We start from the raw sequence: 18,217 nt of genomic DNA on the forward strand, positions 1-18,217 counted from the left end.
GGGTTGATCTCAGTTAGGGCTCTGGTCTTTGACCTGGGGGCTGCCGCAGGAGCTGACTGCTGGACGCAATGGACCACTGGTCTGACCCAGCAGCAGCAATTCTTATGTTCCAGATCCAGCTACCTTTGGAGCACATTGCCAGCACAGATCACAGTCATAGGCTGTCATAGCCTATGAGGAAAATTGGAAGGGTCTGAAAATCTTCTTTTTAAAGGTTTCTGCCTATCCTTTTAGGTTCACTCTCCTCTAACATCCTGAAATCGCTATTTTTTTCTTTTTATTTCAGGTTTGGCAGCGCACCTGAAGGTGCATGAGGGGATGGGGGCTCTCAGAATGCATCTACCTCACTGTCTGAGGCTGGCTAGGATCTAGGTGGCCTTTCCGAGAGAGATTCAGAGTATGAAGGGTCTCTTACCATGCCCTTACTGTCCCATGGTGCACCCTCCCTTTCAAGTGATGCAGGATCGCAGATAGGTATTTGTACATTAGACCCATTGGTGACCCTTGGTCAAGGGGATGATCCCACAGTCCTCTATGTGTTCAAACCTTTGACTTTGTTGGATCTTATTACTGATTCTCTGCAGGAGTTAAACTTGAATTCCCAGAAGTTCCCCTCTGCTCTCTCCTCTATTATGAGAGCTCAGTATTCTTCATTTCCCTGACATCCTGATATCAATGTAATGGTCATGGAGCTTTGGGATGCTCCTGAAGGGTCCTTTAAAGTAGCCAGGACAATGGCTTGGCTGTATCCGACGGCACAGGAGTGTCACCAGCTGTTCGCTCAGCCCAAGGTAGATTCCTTAGTAGCACAGGTTACCACAAGCATGTCCCTGTCAAGGGAGGGAGGTGTGATAAAAGATATGCAGGATCGCAGAGTAGATATGATTCTCAAAAGACAGGTCAAGGCTTTGGCCTTAGGAATGAAAGAGGCCATAGCGGCATCTTTTGTTACCCACACATGCCATACCATCTTGTGGAGGTTTAAGAACATAAGAATTGCCATACTGGGACAGACCATAAGTCCATCAAGCCCAGTATCCTGTTTCTAATAGTGGCCAACCCAGGTCTCAAGTACCTAGCTAGATCCCAAGTAGTAAAACAGTGCTGGTGAGCCTTTGCCCCAACTACTATTGGCAGGGGTTTATTATGTGGTGAATACTCTTTATTTCATCATCAGAGTCATAAGCAAAGTTTCTGCTTATTTGATCTCAGCCTGCAGAATGCTCTGGATCGGGCAAATGGCTCAGTTCTACAGAACCTGGATTGGATAGTGAATTTCCGAAAGAGACGTGTAACTCCAGCACAGTCTCTGGAATACCTGGGTGTCTTGTTCAAAATGGCAGACATAGAAACATAGAAAGATGATGGCAGAAAAGGGCTATAGCCCATCAAGTCTGCCCACTCTACTGACCCACCCCATTACGTCTGAGTACTAATGACCTAGTTCCTTAACTCGACCCTCGTAGGGATCCCACTAGGACATCCCATTTATTCTTAAAGTCAAGCACACTGGTGGCCTTGATCACTTGCTCTGGAAGCTTGTTCCAGTGATCTACAACCCTTTCTGTGAAGAAATACTTCCTTACGTCACTATCAAATTTCCCTCCTCTGTGTCTGTCTTCCAGAGGCATGCAGACAGAAGCATTGTGCTCAGATAATGAGCTTGATAGCCAAGCCAACTCCATGGTTCCCTGGGCGAAAGCTCACATGCTTCCTCTCCAAAGCATGTTGTTATTGCGCTGGTCACCTCAGTCAGACTCCCTGCAGATATCCTTGCCCTGGAAACCGGAAATCCAGGCCAGTATGAACTGGTGGTTTCACCTCAGATGTTAGCCAGAGACATTCCCCTCTGCATAACTTCCTGGATAATTGTGATAACAGATGCCAGATGGTTCAGCTGGGGGGCTTACTACAACCGTTGTCCAATTCAGGGTTGTTGGTTGAACACCCAGAGAAACTTCAGAAGACTCTGGAAGGACAAGCATCTTCTCAGACAATGCTACTATTGTAGCCTATGTCAATCACCAGGGAGGCATTAAGAGTGCCCAGCTGGGTCTGGAAGTCCACTTACTCTTCAAGTGGGTAGAGCTTCATCTTCAGACACTCTCAGCGGCGCATGTAGCATGAGTGGACAGTATCCAAGCCGATTTCCTCAGCAGACAGATACTGGATCCGAGTGAGTGGATGCTATCTGCATCAGCCTTCCAAACTGTTGTTCATCGCTGGGGTCGGACAGCGTTTGATCTCATGGCAATAGCTCAGAACAAGAAGGCGGACAGCTGCTTCAGTCAAAGGTCTGAGCCTGCAAGTGCAAATCTAGATGCTCTGGTCTAACTGTGGCCACAGAGTGAGCTTTTGTACATGTTTCCACCATGGCCCATGATGGGAAGGATCCTTCACAGGATTGCAAGCAGTCGGGGAAGGGTCATTCTCATGGCCCTAGATTGGCCATGCAGATGCAGATATGGCCACCAGATATGCAGATCTGGTGTGTCTTCAGACATGTTCCAGTCTCAGACTGCATGTGCAGCTGGACCTCCTTTCTCAGGGACCAGTAGTCATAGAAAATTCAGATCACTTTGCTCTTGCATCATGGCTCTTAAACATGAGTTGTTAGTGTGCAAGGGATTCTCGGAGGTAGTCCTTGCTATTTTGCTCAAGTCCAAATAGTGTCAACGATATCTGCCTAAGCTAACGCATGGAAACTTTCCAGCACTGATGCATCAAGGAAAATGAGGAATCTTTCTCTGCTCCGGTCTCTGTGATGTTGGTCTTCCTCCAGGCTGGCCTTGACAAGGGAATTACAGTGGTATCCCTTAGAGTTCAAGTGCTTTTGTTTTAGGGCTCATGACCGAAGAGCTACAGTAGCTTCTCATCCAGACATAGCCATATTCCTCAAGTGAGCACTGTGTGTCAGGCCCTCAGTGAAACCTCCATACCCTTCATGGGACCTTAATGTGGTTTTACAGGGTCTCAGCCAAGCTCTATATAGGTCGCTGAAGGAAGTGTTTTTGATGGACCTGATGCTCAAAATGGGTTTTCTTGAGGCCATTACCTCAGTGAGAAGGGTCTCGGAACTTCAGGTCCTTTCTTGCAGAGAACCTTTCCTTAAATTCACTGAAGCTGGAGTTTTTGTGTAGAATACATCTTTTTGCCAAAGGTTGTTTCGACCTTCCTGGTCAATCAGGAAGTCAGATTACCGGCGTTCCAGTCCAGAGGTTTGAAGAAAAAGGACCGGATTCTGAAGAAGCTGGACATTAGAAGAGTACTTCTCCAATATCTTGAGGTCACCAACGAATTTAGGCTAAGCGCGGTGCACCGGCTTCCAAGGCCACGATTTCCAGATGGGACTGTAAGGCCATTTCATTAGCATATATTGTTTGTGGGAAGCAGTTGCCAGTTTCCGTAAAGACGCATTCGGCTGGAAGTGTGACTTCTTCATGGGCAGAAACTCGTGCAGTTTTCCCTGAGGAGATTTGTAGGGCAGCAACTTGGTCCACTCTACATACATTTTCCAAGTTTTACAGCATGGATATAGTGGCAAAGGAGGACTCCGTCTTTGGGCCCTCAGTGTTGCGGGCCAGCACAGTGGTCCTGCTATAGATTCTTTGACTGCTTTTGTATGTCCCGTTCATCCAGAACAACACACCTATTGCACTAGAAAAAGAGATTAGGTTCTTACCTTGTTAATATTTTTTCAAGTAGATAGGTGTGTCATTCTGGATCCCCACCCTGTCATTGGTGTCCTGCGCATGCCTACTGTCTCATTCTGAATGTTCGTATCCAACCTGACATGTGGATGTCAGTCAAACCTTAATGGTAAACAAAATAGACGTTTCTTTTTTTTAAATAAATTTTTATTATAAGAACAGCAAAATACAATGCAAAAATTATCAAACTCCAGTCACAATATCAAGCAATACACATAAGAGATGAAACCATGGGGTTTCTAACAATGCAAAACATATACCATAACTCTTCAGTATATGACTTAAGTCTCCAAGCAACCCCTTCCCTCCCTTATAACCTTCCTTATAGCAGAATAGACTTTTCTATAGTATTTTGAGGTATTGTTTGAGCTCCATAAAGGTTTCTATTTGCCATGTTTGTTTTCATGTTTTAATTGTTTTATGGCAGTGTTTAACATGTCCATTATGTTTTTACAGCAAGACAGAATTCTTCAGGAAGTTTCCCCATATCCCTTCTTCACAGGTGTTTCTAGATGGGGTTATTGCTCGCTTTGGAACTAACTGAAGGGGCAGCAGAGCTCTCTGTTAAAGATGGAGGGATTCTAAAGTTGGAGTGGATTTCATCTGCATGGCTCACAAACACCGGCATATTACCCGCTCATCCAGAATGACACACCTGTCTACTAGAAAATATAAATTAGCAAGGTAAGAACCTGATCTCTTTTTCGTATTCAGGTTTGTCTTTATTGCTTCTATTTCTATCCCTGTCCTTTAATTATTTTCTGTCATTCTACTAGATATATGTAGCACTAAACACATATATACATAAACACATAGGAGACATAACTTAAAATCTATTTGTAACAGACAGAACAAGTAAGAGATTAGAGAATTTCGTTAATCATAGCGAAAAATATGACACAACCAGAAAATAAGGTGTTCACCACTCTCTCCAACCCTATTTAATGTTTATCTAGCATCACTGGGTTATTTACTATATAGCTTACAAGTAAAATTTTATATTTGTGCAGATGACATAACCATACATGTCCCTTTAACTGACTTTACAACGGAAGTGATGAATCGGATTGCATTTATTCATACATAAATGGAAAATTGGATGTCTACATTTAAACTGAAACTCAACCCGGGAAAAACAAAGTTTTTTGTTAGGGCTTGCGAGGAAAAACTTACTGAATCAATGCTTCATTTAAACAGACACAACTACCCCATAGTTTCTACTTTAAAAATATTAGGGGTCACATTAGATCATTCACTGTCATTCAAAGCTCACACTGATTTATTGATCAAGAAATGTTTTATTATTCTTTGGAAGTTCCATAAGGAAATACTTCAACTTTATGTCTTTTAAAATTTTGGTGCAATCATCTATTCTTTCAGTATTAGATTATTGTAATATCATTTATTTGGGTTCCTATAAAAAACAATCAGTCGATTGAGAATAATACAAAACACAGCAGTCCGCCTCATTTTTAATCTTAAAAAACATGATCATATTAGCTTATACAGTGGTACCTTGGTTTACGAGCATAATTCGTTCCAGAAGCATGCTCGTAAACCAAATTACTCGTATATCAAAGCGAGTTTCCCCATAGAAAGTAAGGGAAACTCGCTTGATTCGTTCCCCCCCCCCTGAGGCCAGTGGCACTGCTCTACCTCCCCCCTCGCGAACCGGCATTGCTTCCCCCCCCCCCGCTCACGAAGGCCCCCCCCCCGCGTGATCCACCCCCCCCTCCCCCCGCGATCCGGAATCCTCCCCCGCTCGAATCGCCCCCCCCCCCCGCCGCGATCCGATATCCTCCCCGTGCCCATCACCCACCCAAACACATCACTTACCCCCCCATTGGCACCCGGCACCAAGGCACAGGACATGCCGGTGCCCAAAGATCTCTCATCCTTTTTGCTGGGCCTTGATCATCTGCGCATGCTCAAGGCCTTAGTTCCTACTCTCTCTGAGATTCTCGGAGCCCAAGGCCCAGCAAAAAGGATGAGAGATCTTCGGGCACCGGCATGTCCTGTGCCTTGGTGCCGGATGCCAGATGGGGGGGTAAGTGATACGTTCGGGTGGGTGATGGGTACGGAGGATATCGGATCACGGCGGGGGGGGGGGGGGGCGACGCGAGCAGAGGGGTGCCGGATAGCAGGGGGGAGGTGCTCGTACATCGAGGTAAGCTCGGTTTGCGAAGCACCAATATTGCGAATGTTTTGCTCGTTTTGCAAAGCTTCATTGGTTGCCATTTGAATCCAGAGTGTTATTTAAATTTGGTTGTATCTGTTTTAAAATTTTATTTGGCCTAGCACCTTCATATCTCCCTTCCCATTTTAGATTTTATAATATTAAAAAAAGCATTCAAAGACCAGGTTGGTTCTCTTTTCCGTCAGTAAAAGCCTTGGCATTCCAGGCTGGAGTAATGAATTCATGTTTGAATGTTCTTATTTTCCCATCCTAAACTAAACCTTAGGTTTTTATACCACGCCATCTCCATGGTCGTGAAGCTCGGCACGGTTTACAGGGATTGTAATAAGAAGGGAACTCCAGGGAAAGGGTTAGATGAAGATTGGAGGGGAGAAGAATGTTAGAGAACTAGGATGTCAGAGAGGAGGGAGAAGTTAGATTTTAGAGAAAAGCCAGGTTTTCAGATGTTTGCGGAAGGGTTGGAGAGCACTCAGGTTCCGAAGGGGGGAGGTGAGGTTATTCCAGAACTCGGTGAATCTGAAGAGGAGGGAAGTCCCCAGTTTTCCTGGGTGGGAAATGCTTTTTAGTGAGGGGAAGGATAGTTTCGATTTTTGGGTAGGTCTGGAGGTACTAAGATTCGAGGAATTCCAGGAAAGTGGAATTAATGGAGGAAGGATGCCGTGGAGGATCTTGAAGGTTAGGCTGATGCATTTGAAGTGGACTCTGGAAGTTATCGGAAGCCAGTGAAGCTTGGAAAGGAGTGGAGAGACGTGATCAAATTTACTTTTGGCAAAGATAAGCTTGGCCGTGGCATTTTGGATCCGCTGGAGTCTGTGGAGGTTTTTCTTCGTTAGGCATATGAAGATGGAATTGCAATAGTCCAGTCTGGAGAGGATGATGGATTGGACGAGAACGGCAAAATGTTTTTGATGGAAACAGGATCTTACTGACCTCAGCATGTGAAGGCTGAAATAGCATTTTTTTATCAGGGAGTTGAGGTGGTCGTTGAAGGACAGAGTAGAATCAATGATAACGCCCAGGACCTTGCTGGAGAATTCGAGCTGCAGAGAGGAGCCGGAAGGCAGTGGGATTGAGGGGGGTAGCTGAGCTAATTTTGGGCCAAGCCAAAGTAGTTTTGTCTTGGATTCATTCAATTTCATTTGGACGGTGTGGGCCCAAGATTGGAGGTTTGAGATACAGGAGGATATGTTCAATGGGAGATCAGTGAGGTTCGAGTCGGTCTCGAGAAGGACAAGGATGTCATCAGCATAGGTGTAAATTGTTTCAAGGGGGGATAGATGGAGGAGTTTTAGGGAGGACATATAAATGTTGAAGAGGCTAGGAGAAAGAGGTGAACCTTGCGGGACTCCACAGATTGGTGTCCAGGGGGAGGAAGAGGTACCATTCATGTTGACAATGTAGGAGCAGGAACGAAGGAATTTTGAGAACCATTCAAGGACAGTGGAGATGATGCCAATCTCGGAAAGTTGGTAAAGTAGAATGTCGTGATGAACAACGTCGAAAGCGGCAGAGAGGTCAAATTGCAAGAGGACAGCGAACTTGTTGCGGGAGTGAAGTTGTTGGACCTTTCCTATTATCAATTTTGGAAAAATTTTAAAACTTATCTATTTAAAAAAACATGAAACATAGAATTGATTTTAATTTATAACCTTTAGTAATCCATTTAAGTTTCTAATTGATTATTTGCTGAATTTGTATTATCAGACAAATTCCATTTTTTAATAAGTTTAGGATACTGCTATTTCTTTGCTTAGTGTTGTATTACTTAGATTTGTGTCATTTCTATTTTTAACATTGCTGTATGGCCTTGTACTTATAATGCCCAGTGCATTATTATTGTGAACTGCCATGAACTAATGGTTTGGTGGTATATAAAAATAAACTATTATTATTAAGAAAGTGGGCTTATTGCCTGGATTTAAATAGGACTAGAGAGGGCGAGAGCATGCCACATCAACTTGGGAAGTTTCTTTCAGGTTTATGGTGCATAAAGGTGAAAAGAAGAAAATGTGGAGCTGGCAGTAGAGGCTAAGAATGACTTGATGAGGAAAGCTTCCAAGGAGGGATGTAGGGAGAGAATAGAATAGAGGTAATGAAGAGCTGCAGAATGAAAGCTTTTGTAGGTTAGTAAGAGAAGTTTGAACTGCATCAGGAGCCATTGAAGTGACTTGAGAAAGAGGGCTTGTATGAGTGCTGCAATGCTGACAGTAGATTGCTACAGCAGAATTTGAATAGATTGAAGGGGAGAAAGAGATGATTCAGTAGGAGACCTGTGGGGAGCAGGTTGTAGTATCCTAAGCAAGTGACAAGAACGTGGTAAAGGGTTTGGCAGTGTGTTCAGAAAAGAATGGGTAGATTTTGGTGGTAATAGAAAAAAATTACAGGTGAGCAGCAATTAAAAATTTTAATCAAAATTAATTGTGGGATATTTCTTGTTCTGCTTTCCTCTATCTCTGTTTGCTTTCCAGGGCCTCTTGTCTAGTCACTCTCTTCCTTTTTTTTCTTCACTTCCTGCCCTATATCCGTCTTTCACATTCAACTTTCTTCTATTTTTTAAATCTGTTTAGTTTACATCATCTTCCTTTCCCAGGATCTCGGCCTTAAAATAGAGGTGACTGTAGTGAGGTTAGGACATTTCCTGTTAAGCTCCACTAAGTCTAATCTTCAGAATTATAGCAATAAACAGAAAACTGATTGCTGTTTAAAGCAACACCCCCAATACACACAATAAATTCTACCTTCATACAGCTTGAGCATTAAGATACAAAGGGTGGGAGAGCAGGAAACTTGCTACTAATGATGGTCAGACCAGGGCTGCTGCTCAAAATTACCATTATGAATTTGTCTATGTTGAAATATTCTCAAGTTTATCAGCACCATATCTTCACCTCTGTCCATTATATTATATAAATGGTTTGTTGAATGGCTCCACTAACTTGTAGCATGCTCTGCATTTTTCTACTACACTAGCGTGGAATAAGTAAAGCTAAGCAGGATATTGATAAATTTCTCTTTTTCAAACTTTTTTTTGGGGGGGAGGTGGACACTGAATCTAGGAGGAAATTCTAATCCAAAAATGGGATTTGAAAATCGCTACTAGTTGATTGTTATTGCTGACTCAGGGCTGCAAGCAGGGTCAAAGGCTGCACGTAGGCACAACTATCTGTGGAGGATAGGCGGAGAATTTCCTGCATTCTGTCCCCCTCCCCCCAACTGATTTCTCCCCAACCATATTGCTGAACAATCACTATTGTCATGCAGGACGATTTAGTGGTTGTAATTCAGAAGAAACTAACCTACACTTAACCATATTTCTGTTACGTCCCTTCCAGATTCCATACGCAAAGTGTTCAATCCCAACCCGCAATCTGGGAATTGAAGAAATCCACAAACTTTTCTGAGCACATGCTCCACCCCCTTAGCCTAAGAGCTAGCAAACATATCCAGTTACAATTTCTTCAAGCAATCTGTGCAGAAGTTTTTTGCAGTTGCTCTACTTTTACCCGGTTTTGCCGAGTGGATGTGGTAGCTCGTTCTGATGCCACTTTTGGGACCTCGGTGTTGAGGGCAGGCTCTGCTGTCCCTCCCTAGATGTTATGTCACCTAGCATATGGAATCTGGAAGGGACGTAACAGAATGGAAGATTAGATTTATACCTATAATCTTCTTTCTGTTAGTCCCTGTAGGATTTCATATGACCCACCCTCTCTGTGTACATCAGTTGTTGGAATAGCCTGCTTCTTTCTGCCTTGATGATTCTCCTTACAGGCTTGAACATTTTCCAGCCAGTTGACAGATACTGTGAGTAAATGCATTACCGAAAGCTTCTCTTGCAGTGCTCGTTGCACATCAGGTTAGTTCTATATTGTTCCTCAAATGTTTTTCTGAGTTGCCTCTGTGCCTGTTTATTGCTTATTAATATTCTGCAGAGCAAACCAGTTCAAGAATTACTTATGTTGCTGGGGATCCTCCCCCGTACCTCCTTGTCATGATTTGTTCAGGTTGCTTGGCTTTGGGTCTTAACTGGATATGTTTACTAGCTTTCAGGCTAAGGGGATGGAGCATGTGCTCAGAAAAGTTTGTGGATTTCTGCAACTCCCAGATTGGAATTGAACACCTAGTATATGGAATCCTACAGGGATTAACAGAAAGAAGATTATTGAAGGTATAAACATAATCTTCCATTCTCATGTCCTCTAACAACTCCCCCCCCCCATCCCGGTGCAAAACTCATCAGCCCAGGTAGAATGGATATAGATGCCCAATCCCCTCTTCACTCACTGTGATCTTTCCCTGGAGGGAGGAAGAGCAAACACAGGCATATTGAAGCCACCCTCTGTCGGCAGTGTTTTGGCCTGGACAAGCTCATACACCAAGTCCTCCTGTAATGAGATCTCGGGTAGAGGCATTGCCCTGCTGTACACCTCAGAGATCTGGCAGACCTTGTTCCAGTCTTACTTCTTCAGGTCTCACCAGATCTTCTTGAGATCTTATAGTTCCTGGGGATAAGCAACCACCACGTTTGCTTTGTCCATAATGTACTCCCAAATACATCTCTTCTGGACAGGGAAGGCCTAATGAGAGCCTGCAACGAATAAGATGTGTTCTTGTTTTATGACCAGCTTGATTAGTACTTGCATTTCCATCTTATTGAAGTTAGCCTTGTGTCTTTTGGGCAAATCTGCATATATGGTGCTGGAGCAAGGTGCTTAATGCAATTAACATGTTTAAAATTATTAACATTGCATATATGGTGCTGGAGCAAGGTGCTTAATGCAATTAACATGTTTAAAATTATTAACACTAATTAAAATTTTAATGCGTCAAATGCCTACCCCTAAAAGAAATGACATTTTAACATTGGCTATATGTAGAGCGAGAAGTCAAATATTACCCTTAGGTTACAAACTGAGATGATCAGGAGGATGACATGTTATCTACAGAAACGGAGAAAGGGGAAGGGGAGAGGTGGGTTTACGGGGAAAAGATAAGCTCTGTCTTAGCTATGTTCTGAGCAGCAACGTCATAAGATTTGAGTCTTGATTCCTGATGAAATTTCTGATGTAGAGAGGTAGATGTTTGCATTTTGGCATAAAGATGGTACTGAAAACTATGAAAAGAGATGAAAGAACCAAGAAATTAAGTACAAAAGATGTCCCAAGACTAAGCTCCTAGATACACCAGTTGACAATGTGATAGCGGTGGAGGAGGAAGGGTCCATCAGGCCATACACTAAATTGCAGTAGGACAGATGGCAGCAAAACTAAGATAGAAGAGAGCGCTGAAATCCAAGAGAGATCAATGTATTTATTTATTTAGATTTTTATATACCATCCGCCCCAGAGAGCTCAGAATGGGTTACAGGTTAACATTCATGGTGTTACAGTATTACATTACATAGGATTACAGTTAACACTCATAAGGTTACAATAATAGTGCATAAGGTTACCATTCAGCAGTGCATAGTGTCACGGCTTTACAGAGTTGCAAAGAAGTGTGATGAAAATGATAAAAGGGATGGGACGACTTTCCTGTGAGCATTTAATTTGGAACAGTTGATAAGTCAGAACTCATTTTGAATATTTTTCATGAATCACTGTCACTATTAAGTGGGTTGCATTTTATGATTTATTGCACAATATGTACGCCTATGATGGTGCATAGTAGGGCTTGAGAAATAGCCCTTCAAATAAGTTTAAGCCTAGAACACTTGTTTTCCAGCGTCCTGATAGTTTTTACTATTGCACTGAGGGTATACCAGATTTGGATTGGAAATTTCCGTCTGCGGAATGAAGTAGGGAGATAGTGGATGCCTTTCAAGGAGCTCTGCTCAGATAAATGGTGACAGAATCGACAAAGGAAAAAGCGATACTAGATCTGCTACTGACAAATGGGGAACGTGTCTCTAATGTCCAAGTGGGTGCCTATCTGGGCAGTAGTGATCATCCAACTGTTTGGTTTGATATAACGGCTAAAATGGAAGGCAGTCACACAAAACTCAAAGTCCTGTAATTAAAACGTGCAAAATTTAGTAATGAAGAAAGAGCTAATAGGATGGGAGGACAAGGAGGTTCTGTTTTGTTATCAACTTTTCTAAATTATTACCTAGGGATTTTTGTTTGATCCCCAGTATTTGATGCAGCTCTGGGGCCATGGGGACTGATGCTTCTGATGCCCAAGTCAATAGACTGGATTTCTTGGTGCCAAAAATACTTCTGCGCTTTTCACAACTCTTGATGGTTCTCTTGGACATCTACCAATAGAGCTTACAAAGAGAAAAATTATGTCAGGCCCTAGACATGATATACACCAGTTGCATCGGAAGGAGCGACTCGGCGGCAAGAAGGTTCCTGTCTGAGCATCCCTGCGTCATGCATGCAGGAAGCTTCCTTTCCAACAGGCTGGTATGCTTACCTCGGAAGGCACAATGGGGCCGACCCAGGAGTCGCACTTGCAGGTTTGTTTGGGGGGAAAGGGGTTTGCCATTTTCCATTGCAAGGGTTGGTGGGCTGTTGGCTCGGCGATAGGGATGGAGGCTGCTGCTGTACCCGTGAAGGGGGGAGGGAGTTGCTTGGGCTGCTGGACGTGGATCGGCTGGAGCTGAAGGGAAGGGAGATAGTTGCAGGATCTAGTCTGGGGATTGGGGGGAAGGGAAACATGTGGTGTATGGAATGTAGCTGGAGGGAAAGAAGTGCCAGATCCAAACCTGGGCACTGAAGGGAGGGGATTGAGGTGGTGAACCCATGGGAAGGGGACGAAGGGGGAGAGGTGCAGGACCTGCAGGGAGGAAGAGAGAGAAGGAAAGGGAAAAAGAAAAGCTGAGCCAAGGGGATGAAGGAAAAGTGAGTGAAATATTGAACAAAGCAGAGGGAAGAAAGAGAAAGTGTGAGAGACACATTGGCGTAAGGGAATAAGAGAGGGGAGAAGCTGGAGATAGGGAGATATAAAAAAAGGGGAGATGATGGGCATGGATTGGGAGCATAGGAACAGGGACAAAAAGGGGGTGCATCTGCATGGAGGTGGTATATGGACACAGGGGTAATGCTAGACATGGGAGGGTATATGGAAACAGAGAAGATGGCTAGACATGGAAGTGAATAGGAACACAGAAGGAAGATGCTGGACAAGGGGGGGCACAGGGATATAGAGGAGTGATACTATACATAGGAGGAGGGGATCATAGAATGGTGAGAAGATGAACGCAGGGAGATGGGCACAGGGGAAATATTAGAAAGAGAAGTATAGGAGACAGAGAAGGGAGATGCTTGCTGAACATGGGGGAAGAAATATACACAGATGGAAGATGAATGGTGAGCATGGAGAAAGAAGTCATGTCAAATGGTCAGGAGATCCTGGCAAGTGAGTTAAGAGTAGACAGATGGGAACAGAACCCAAAACCTGAGACCAATATGATGTGAAGAATAAAATGACCAGACAAAAAAGGAAGAAAAATAAATTATTTTCTATTTTGTGATTAGAATATGTCAGATTTGAAATATGTATCCTGCTAAAGCTGGTGTTAGATATAACTGGGGACTGCAAAGCCCTGGTTGTGCTGCTTTAGCTTCCAGCTATCTTAGGGCTCTCTCTTACCTGGGGTAGTTGCCCTAGTTGCACTCCCCTAACACTGTTCCTGTCATATGTGACTGCAGTATTTTGTTAGTATGATTTTTCTGTTTAGCATTCTGTAATAATTAGGCTTATACAGTTTTCTCAATAGTGGAGGGGATATTTGTGAAGGGGAGGGGAGACAGGGTTTTGTTGATCCTTGCTCTGTATCATTTGTGTTTATAAAATGACAATTGTACAGAATATTGTTTCTTTATATACTTTAATAAAATAAGTTCAATATAAAATCATAACTATTCAAGGCTTGTGTGGATGGGATCAGATGGTTTACAGGGACCGAGCTCACAGGGACGCGGCGGGGACAGTGACCGCGTTCGCAGGGATGAGGACAAATTTTTTTCCCCATGTCATTCTCTAGTGTGCGCTCTCTCCATAGCCTTTGTGAGCCAGGTGCTGCTCAGGATTGTGCATCACCCCTCCCTGGTCATTCTCATTACCCCAGAGTGGCCCAGGCTTCCTTGATATACAGATCTGATTCATCTTATGATGGAGCTGTCCCTGTTTCCAGGCTGCAACCGCTGTTATACCAGTGATCTCACTGGAAACTTTATCTGCCTTCATCTGCTGGTCAGAGGATATAACCCATTATTGTGGACTGGTTTAGCAGGGCTCAAAGAAAAGAAAATGACAGGTAAGAATAACATTCACCTTTTCTTTCTGTTCTGCTTGCAGATTAAACAGTTATAAGTGCATCACTGATACCCTTCAGGAACTGGTAAATCAAAGTAAAGCTGCACCCCAATCTCCAAGTGTACCTAAGAAGCCAGGCCCACCAGTACTGTCATCAGACCCCAACATGCTAAGCAATGAAGAAGCAGGGCATCACGTACGTCTTTTCCCAAAGCTAATCAGTCTTAGTCTTCAGCAAAGCTGGATTTAGAAGAAGAACATTGTTTTGAGCTGGATTTAGAAGAACATTGTTTATCTGAAATATTTGTTTCTAATACTTTGCTAAAAATTAAACAGAATTGTGATTGCCATGTTAGTCTACTTGAATATTTAGAATGAAGAGCTACATGAGGACAAAGGGAATTCCATAGAGTCTGCGGAGATCCCCTCCACGCCTTCGGGGATCCCATGGGTGTGGTACCTTGCTCCAGCATCGGGTCCTATGCAGTCGCACTCCCTCGCTCTTTTCAGGCTACCGGCAGCGTTTCTTCACTCCTCCACGTTAGTGGCAGCTGACCTGGAAATCTTCCCTCTGACACATTTTGCGTAAAATGGAGGGCTTCTGGATCAGCCACCGATAGCTGGAGGAGTGAAGGAATTCTACTGGCGGCCTGAAGAGAAAGACTGGTAAGAAGTTTCATGGGCTGGGGATGGGTGGGAAAGGAGGGAAAGAAATGCCTCTAATATTCAGGAATCTAGAAAGGGGGGAGTGAGCATACTGTTTGATAAGTGCTTATGGGTGGAGAATAAAGTGGTTAAGCAGGATGTTGAGGGATGTTTCTCTTGATGGTGGGTGTGATTAATGAGCAGTTGTACATTTTGGTAAATATATGTGTTCCTAATTTGGGCCAGAGGACCTATTTTGCTCAGTGTTGACAGAGAATTTTCACCATCAGGAAGGGAAGTTCATTAGGGGGGGGATTTTAATTTAACTTTTATGCAAGGGGTTGATAGTAAAGCCGAACACAGTATTTATGGGCCCAGGCTGCTTTACAAGGGAAGAAGCACAAAGAGTGACACCACCTTTAGTTTATTTCTAGGAAATTATATATTGAGGAGAGAAAGTGTCAGGAGTATAAGTTCCTTCTAGAGTGGTCTGATACACCACAAATGCATAGATAAGATGTGCAACTATGATTTCCCTGCACTTCCAGCTTATCTGATAGCCATTCTATCTGCTTCCAAAGCACATGTTCCTGTTCTACCACTTTGTCTTGCAGGCAGCCCTCAAAGGCCTCCATTCTAGTATGCAAAGTTTTCAACTTTCCATCTAATGTCCAGACAACCAGGTCTATTATTTTGGTTTTTGTAACCCACACTTCTAGCAATGTCTGCTGCAAAGAAGACTCCTTGCCGTCATCCTCCATGACTGGGGCAGTGGGGCTAGCTGACATTGGGGAGGTCCCAGTTCCAACACATGATGGCCTTCTGCTGATTTTGCAGGTCCATATGGATTGGATCATTTTATTTTTTTTAGTACAGTATGAAGAACTAGTTTACAGCTTTTACCTCTGGGAAACATAGTATTTTCTGGTTGAAGGTGTTTGAGGACTAAGTTCTAAGCTGTCCCAAGAAGCAAGGGGGAGAGGAAGAGGGAGAGAGAGCTGAAGGTATGCAGAGTACTGGTCTCACATGTCTGGCAGCTAAACTAAAAAGTCCAAGTGAAATTTTGTTTGAGCCAACATTTCTTTGGACTCCAGAATATTAGAACTGGCAGATGCCTTTGCCTTACTAGGGGTCAGATGGGACTCTTTGAGTGGACATCAGATCTCTCTCTTTTTTTTTAACATAGAAACATGATGGCAGATAAAGGCCAAATGGCCCATCTAGTCTGCCCATCCACAGTAACCATTATTTCTTTCTCTCTGAGAGATCTTACATGCCTATCCCAGGCCCTCTTGAATTCTGACAGTCTTCTGGGAGACTGTTCCATGCATCTACAACCCTTTCTGTAAAAAAGTATTTCCTTAGATTACTCTGGAGCCTATCACCTCTTAACTGCATCCTATGCCCTCTCATTGCAGAGTTTCCTTTCAAATGAAAGAGACTCGACTCATGCGCATTTACATTACGTAGGTATTTAAATGTCTCTATCATATCTCCCCTCTCCCGTATACGGATTGAGATCTTTAAGTCTGTCCCTATATGTCTCATGACAAAGACCACATACCATTTTTGTAGCCTTCCTCTTGACTGACTCCATCCTTTTTATATCTTTTTGAAGGTGCAGCCTCCAGAATTGTACACAATATGCTAAATGAGGTCTCACCGTACCATTCCCTCAGATTTTTGCAGCCCAAATGCATGACCTTGCATTTCTTAGCACTAAATTTTAGCTGCCAAATTTCAGATCATTCTTCAAGCTTCGCCAGATCTTTCTTCGTGTTATTCACACCATCCAGCTGTCTACTCTATTGCAGATTTAAGTATCATCCACAAAGAGGCAAATCTTACCCGGCAACCCTTCAGCAATATCCTTTATAAAAATGTTAAAAATAACAAGCCCAAGAACAGAATCTTGAGGCACACACCTCAGAGCAATCTCCATTGATCACTACCCTCTGACGCCTTCCGCTCAACCAGTTCTTAACCCAGCCCATCATTTTGGGACCAATCCCGAAGGCACTAAGTTTTTGGAATACTATCAAAGGCTTCCTAAAATCTAAATATACCACATCTAGTGCACATCCTCTATCCAATTCTCTGGTCACCCAGTCAAAGAAATTGATCAGATTTGTCTGGCAAAACCTACCTCTAGTGAATCCATGTTGTCTCCCGTCCTGTAATCCACAGGATTCCAGAAACTTCACCATTCTTATTTATTTATTTAAAAATATATATAACACATAATAACTGCGGTTTACAAAATTACATGCATACATATTTAAGAAATGCTAAACACAGCAACCACAGCAGCCGCGAGGAGGGGAGCTGAGCAAGCGGCGGCTGTAGCAGCAGGAGAGCGGGTCAGAGGAGACAGGCGAAGGAGAAGGCAGGGGACGGTGGGAGCAAGGAGCGGGTAGTGGCAAGAGTTAGCTCTGCCCACCCGCACCGCGTCATCACCGACGTCAGCGCCCGGACTCCCCCCCTTAATAGGAAGGGAGCCGCGGGCGAAGAACACAGCAGCCGCAAGGAGGGGAGCTGAGCAAGCGGCGGCTGTAGCAGCAGGAGAGCGGGTCAGAGGAGACAGGCGAAGGAGAAGGAAGGGGACGGTGGGAGCAAGGAGCGGGTAGTGGCGAGAGTTAGCTCCGCCCACCCACACCGCGTCACCACTGACGTCAGCGCCCGGACTCCCCCCTTAATAGGAAGGGAGCCAACGGCGCGCAGCCGTTCGGCGCGCGGCGAAGGCGAGGGAGACAGAAACACCAAGAAATCACCTTCTTTTCTCTTTTCTCTCTGCAGGAGCACACCAGCACTTTACGGGAGCGATGGAGGACCCAGGATCCCAGAGGTACTTTCCGGTATACTGCACAGAGTTCAATATGTACGACTACCTCCCTTTGGGAAGGCGGGAGTACATATGCAGTCGGTGTCAGGAACTGGAAAGCCTGAGGATGGAGGTCGGCAGATTGAGGGTCAGGGTCCAGGAACTGGAGGGACTGCGCACCACAGAGGAGACGAGCTGGTCTACCCAGAACACAGACGGAGCAGGCCCCATTGTGGACCAGGTGAGGGACCTCGAGAGATTCATCGAGGAGGCCTATAGGAAGGTGGAGGAACGGGATCAGCAGCAGCACAGACGGATGTCGGCAGACGAGACCCAGGATCCACAAGGCGACACCGGGGAAGGACCTAGCGGAGGAACCACGCAAGAGGAGGAGTCCGCGACTCACCGGGACCCCGAGGGAGAGACACCACACTGCACCGAGGACACGGACCTGAGGCAGAGGAGGTTGCTGAGGAAAGGGAAGTCTGCTATTGTGGTGGGAGACTCGATCTTGAGAGAGGTAGACAGTCACGTAGCTGGAGGAAGGGAGGACCGGCTAGTGACTTGTCTCCCAGGGGCCAAGAC

At 44.4% G+C, this 18,217-nt stretch overlaps 1 protein-coding gene across 3 annotated transcripts in view; it reads left to right on the forward strand.

Annotated features, from left to right (window-relative positions):
• Positions 1–18,217, forward strand: part of NUP155 (nucleoporin 155) — a 261,773-nt gene that overhangs the window by 181,749 nt on the left and 61,807 nt on the right. For all 3 annotated transcript variants that reach the window (XM_033932712.1, XM_033932698.1, XM_033932703.1), the window contains exon 26: positions 14,209–14,362. In XM_033932712.1, the coding sequence (XP_033788603.1) occupies positions 14,209–14,362 (154 nt within the window). The remainder of the gene's footprint in view (positions 1–14,208; positions 14,363–18,217) is intronic.

The sequence above is a fragment of the Geotrypetes seraphini genome, chromosome 1 (assembly GCF_902459505.1).
Source record: "Geotrypetes seraphini chromosome 1, aGeoSer1.1, whole genome shotgun sequence".
Classification (NCBI taxonomy): Eukaryota; Metazoa; Chordata; class Amphibia; order Gymnophiona; family Dermophiidae; genus Geotrypetes; species Geotrypetes seraphini.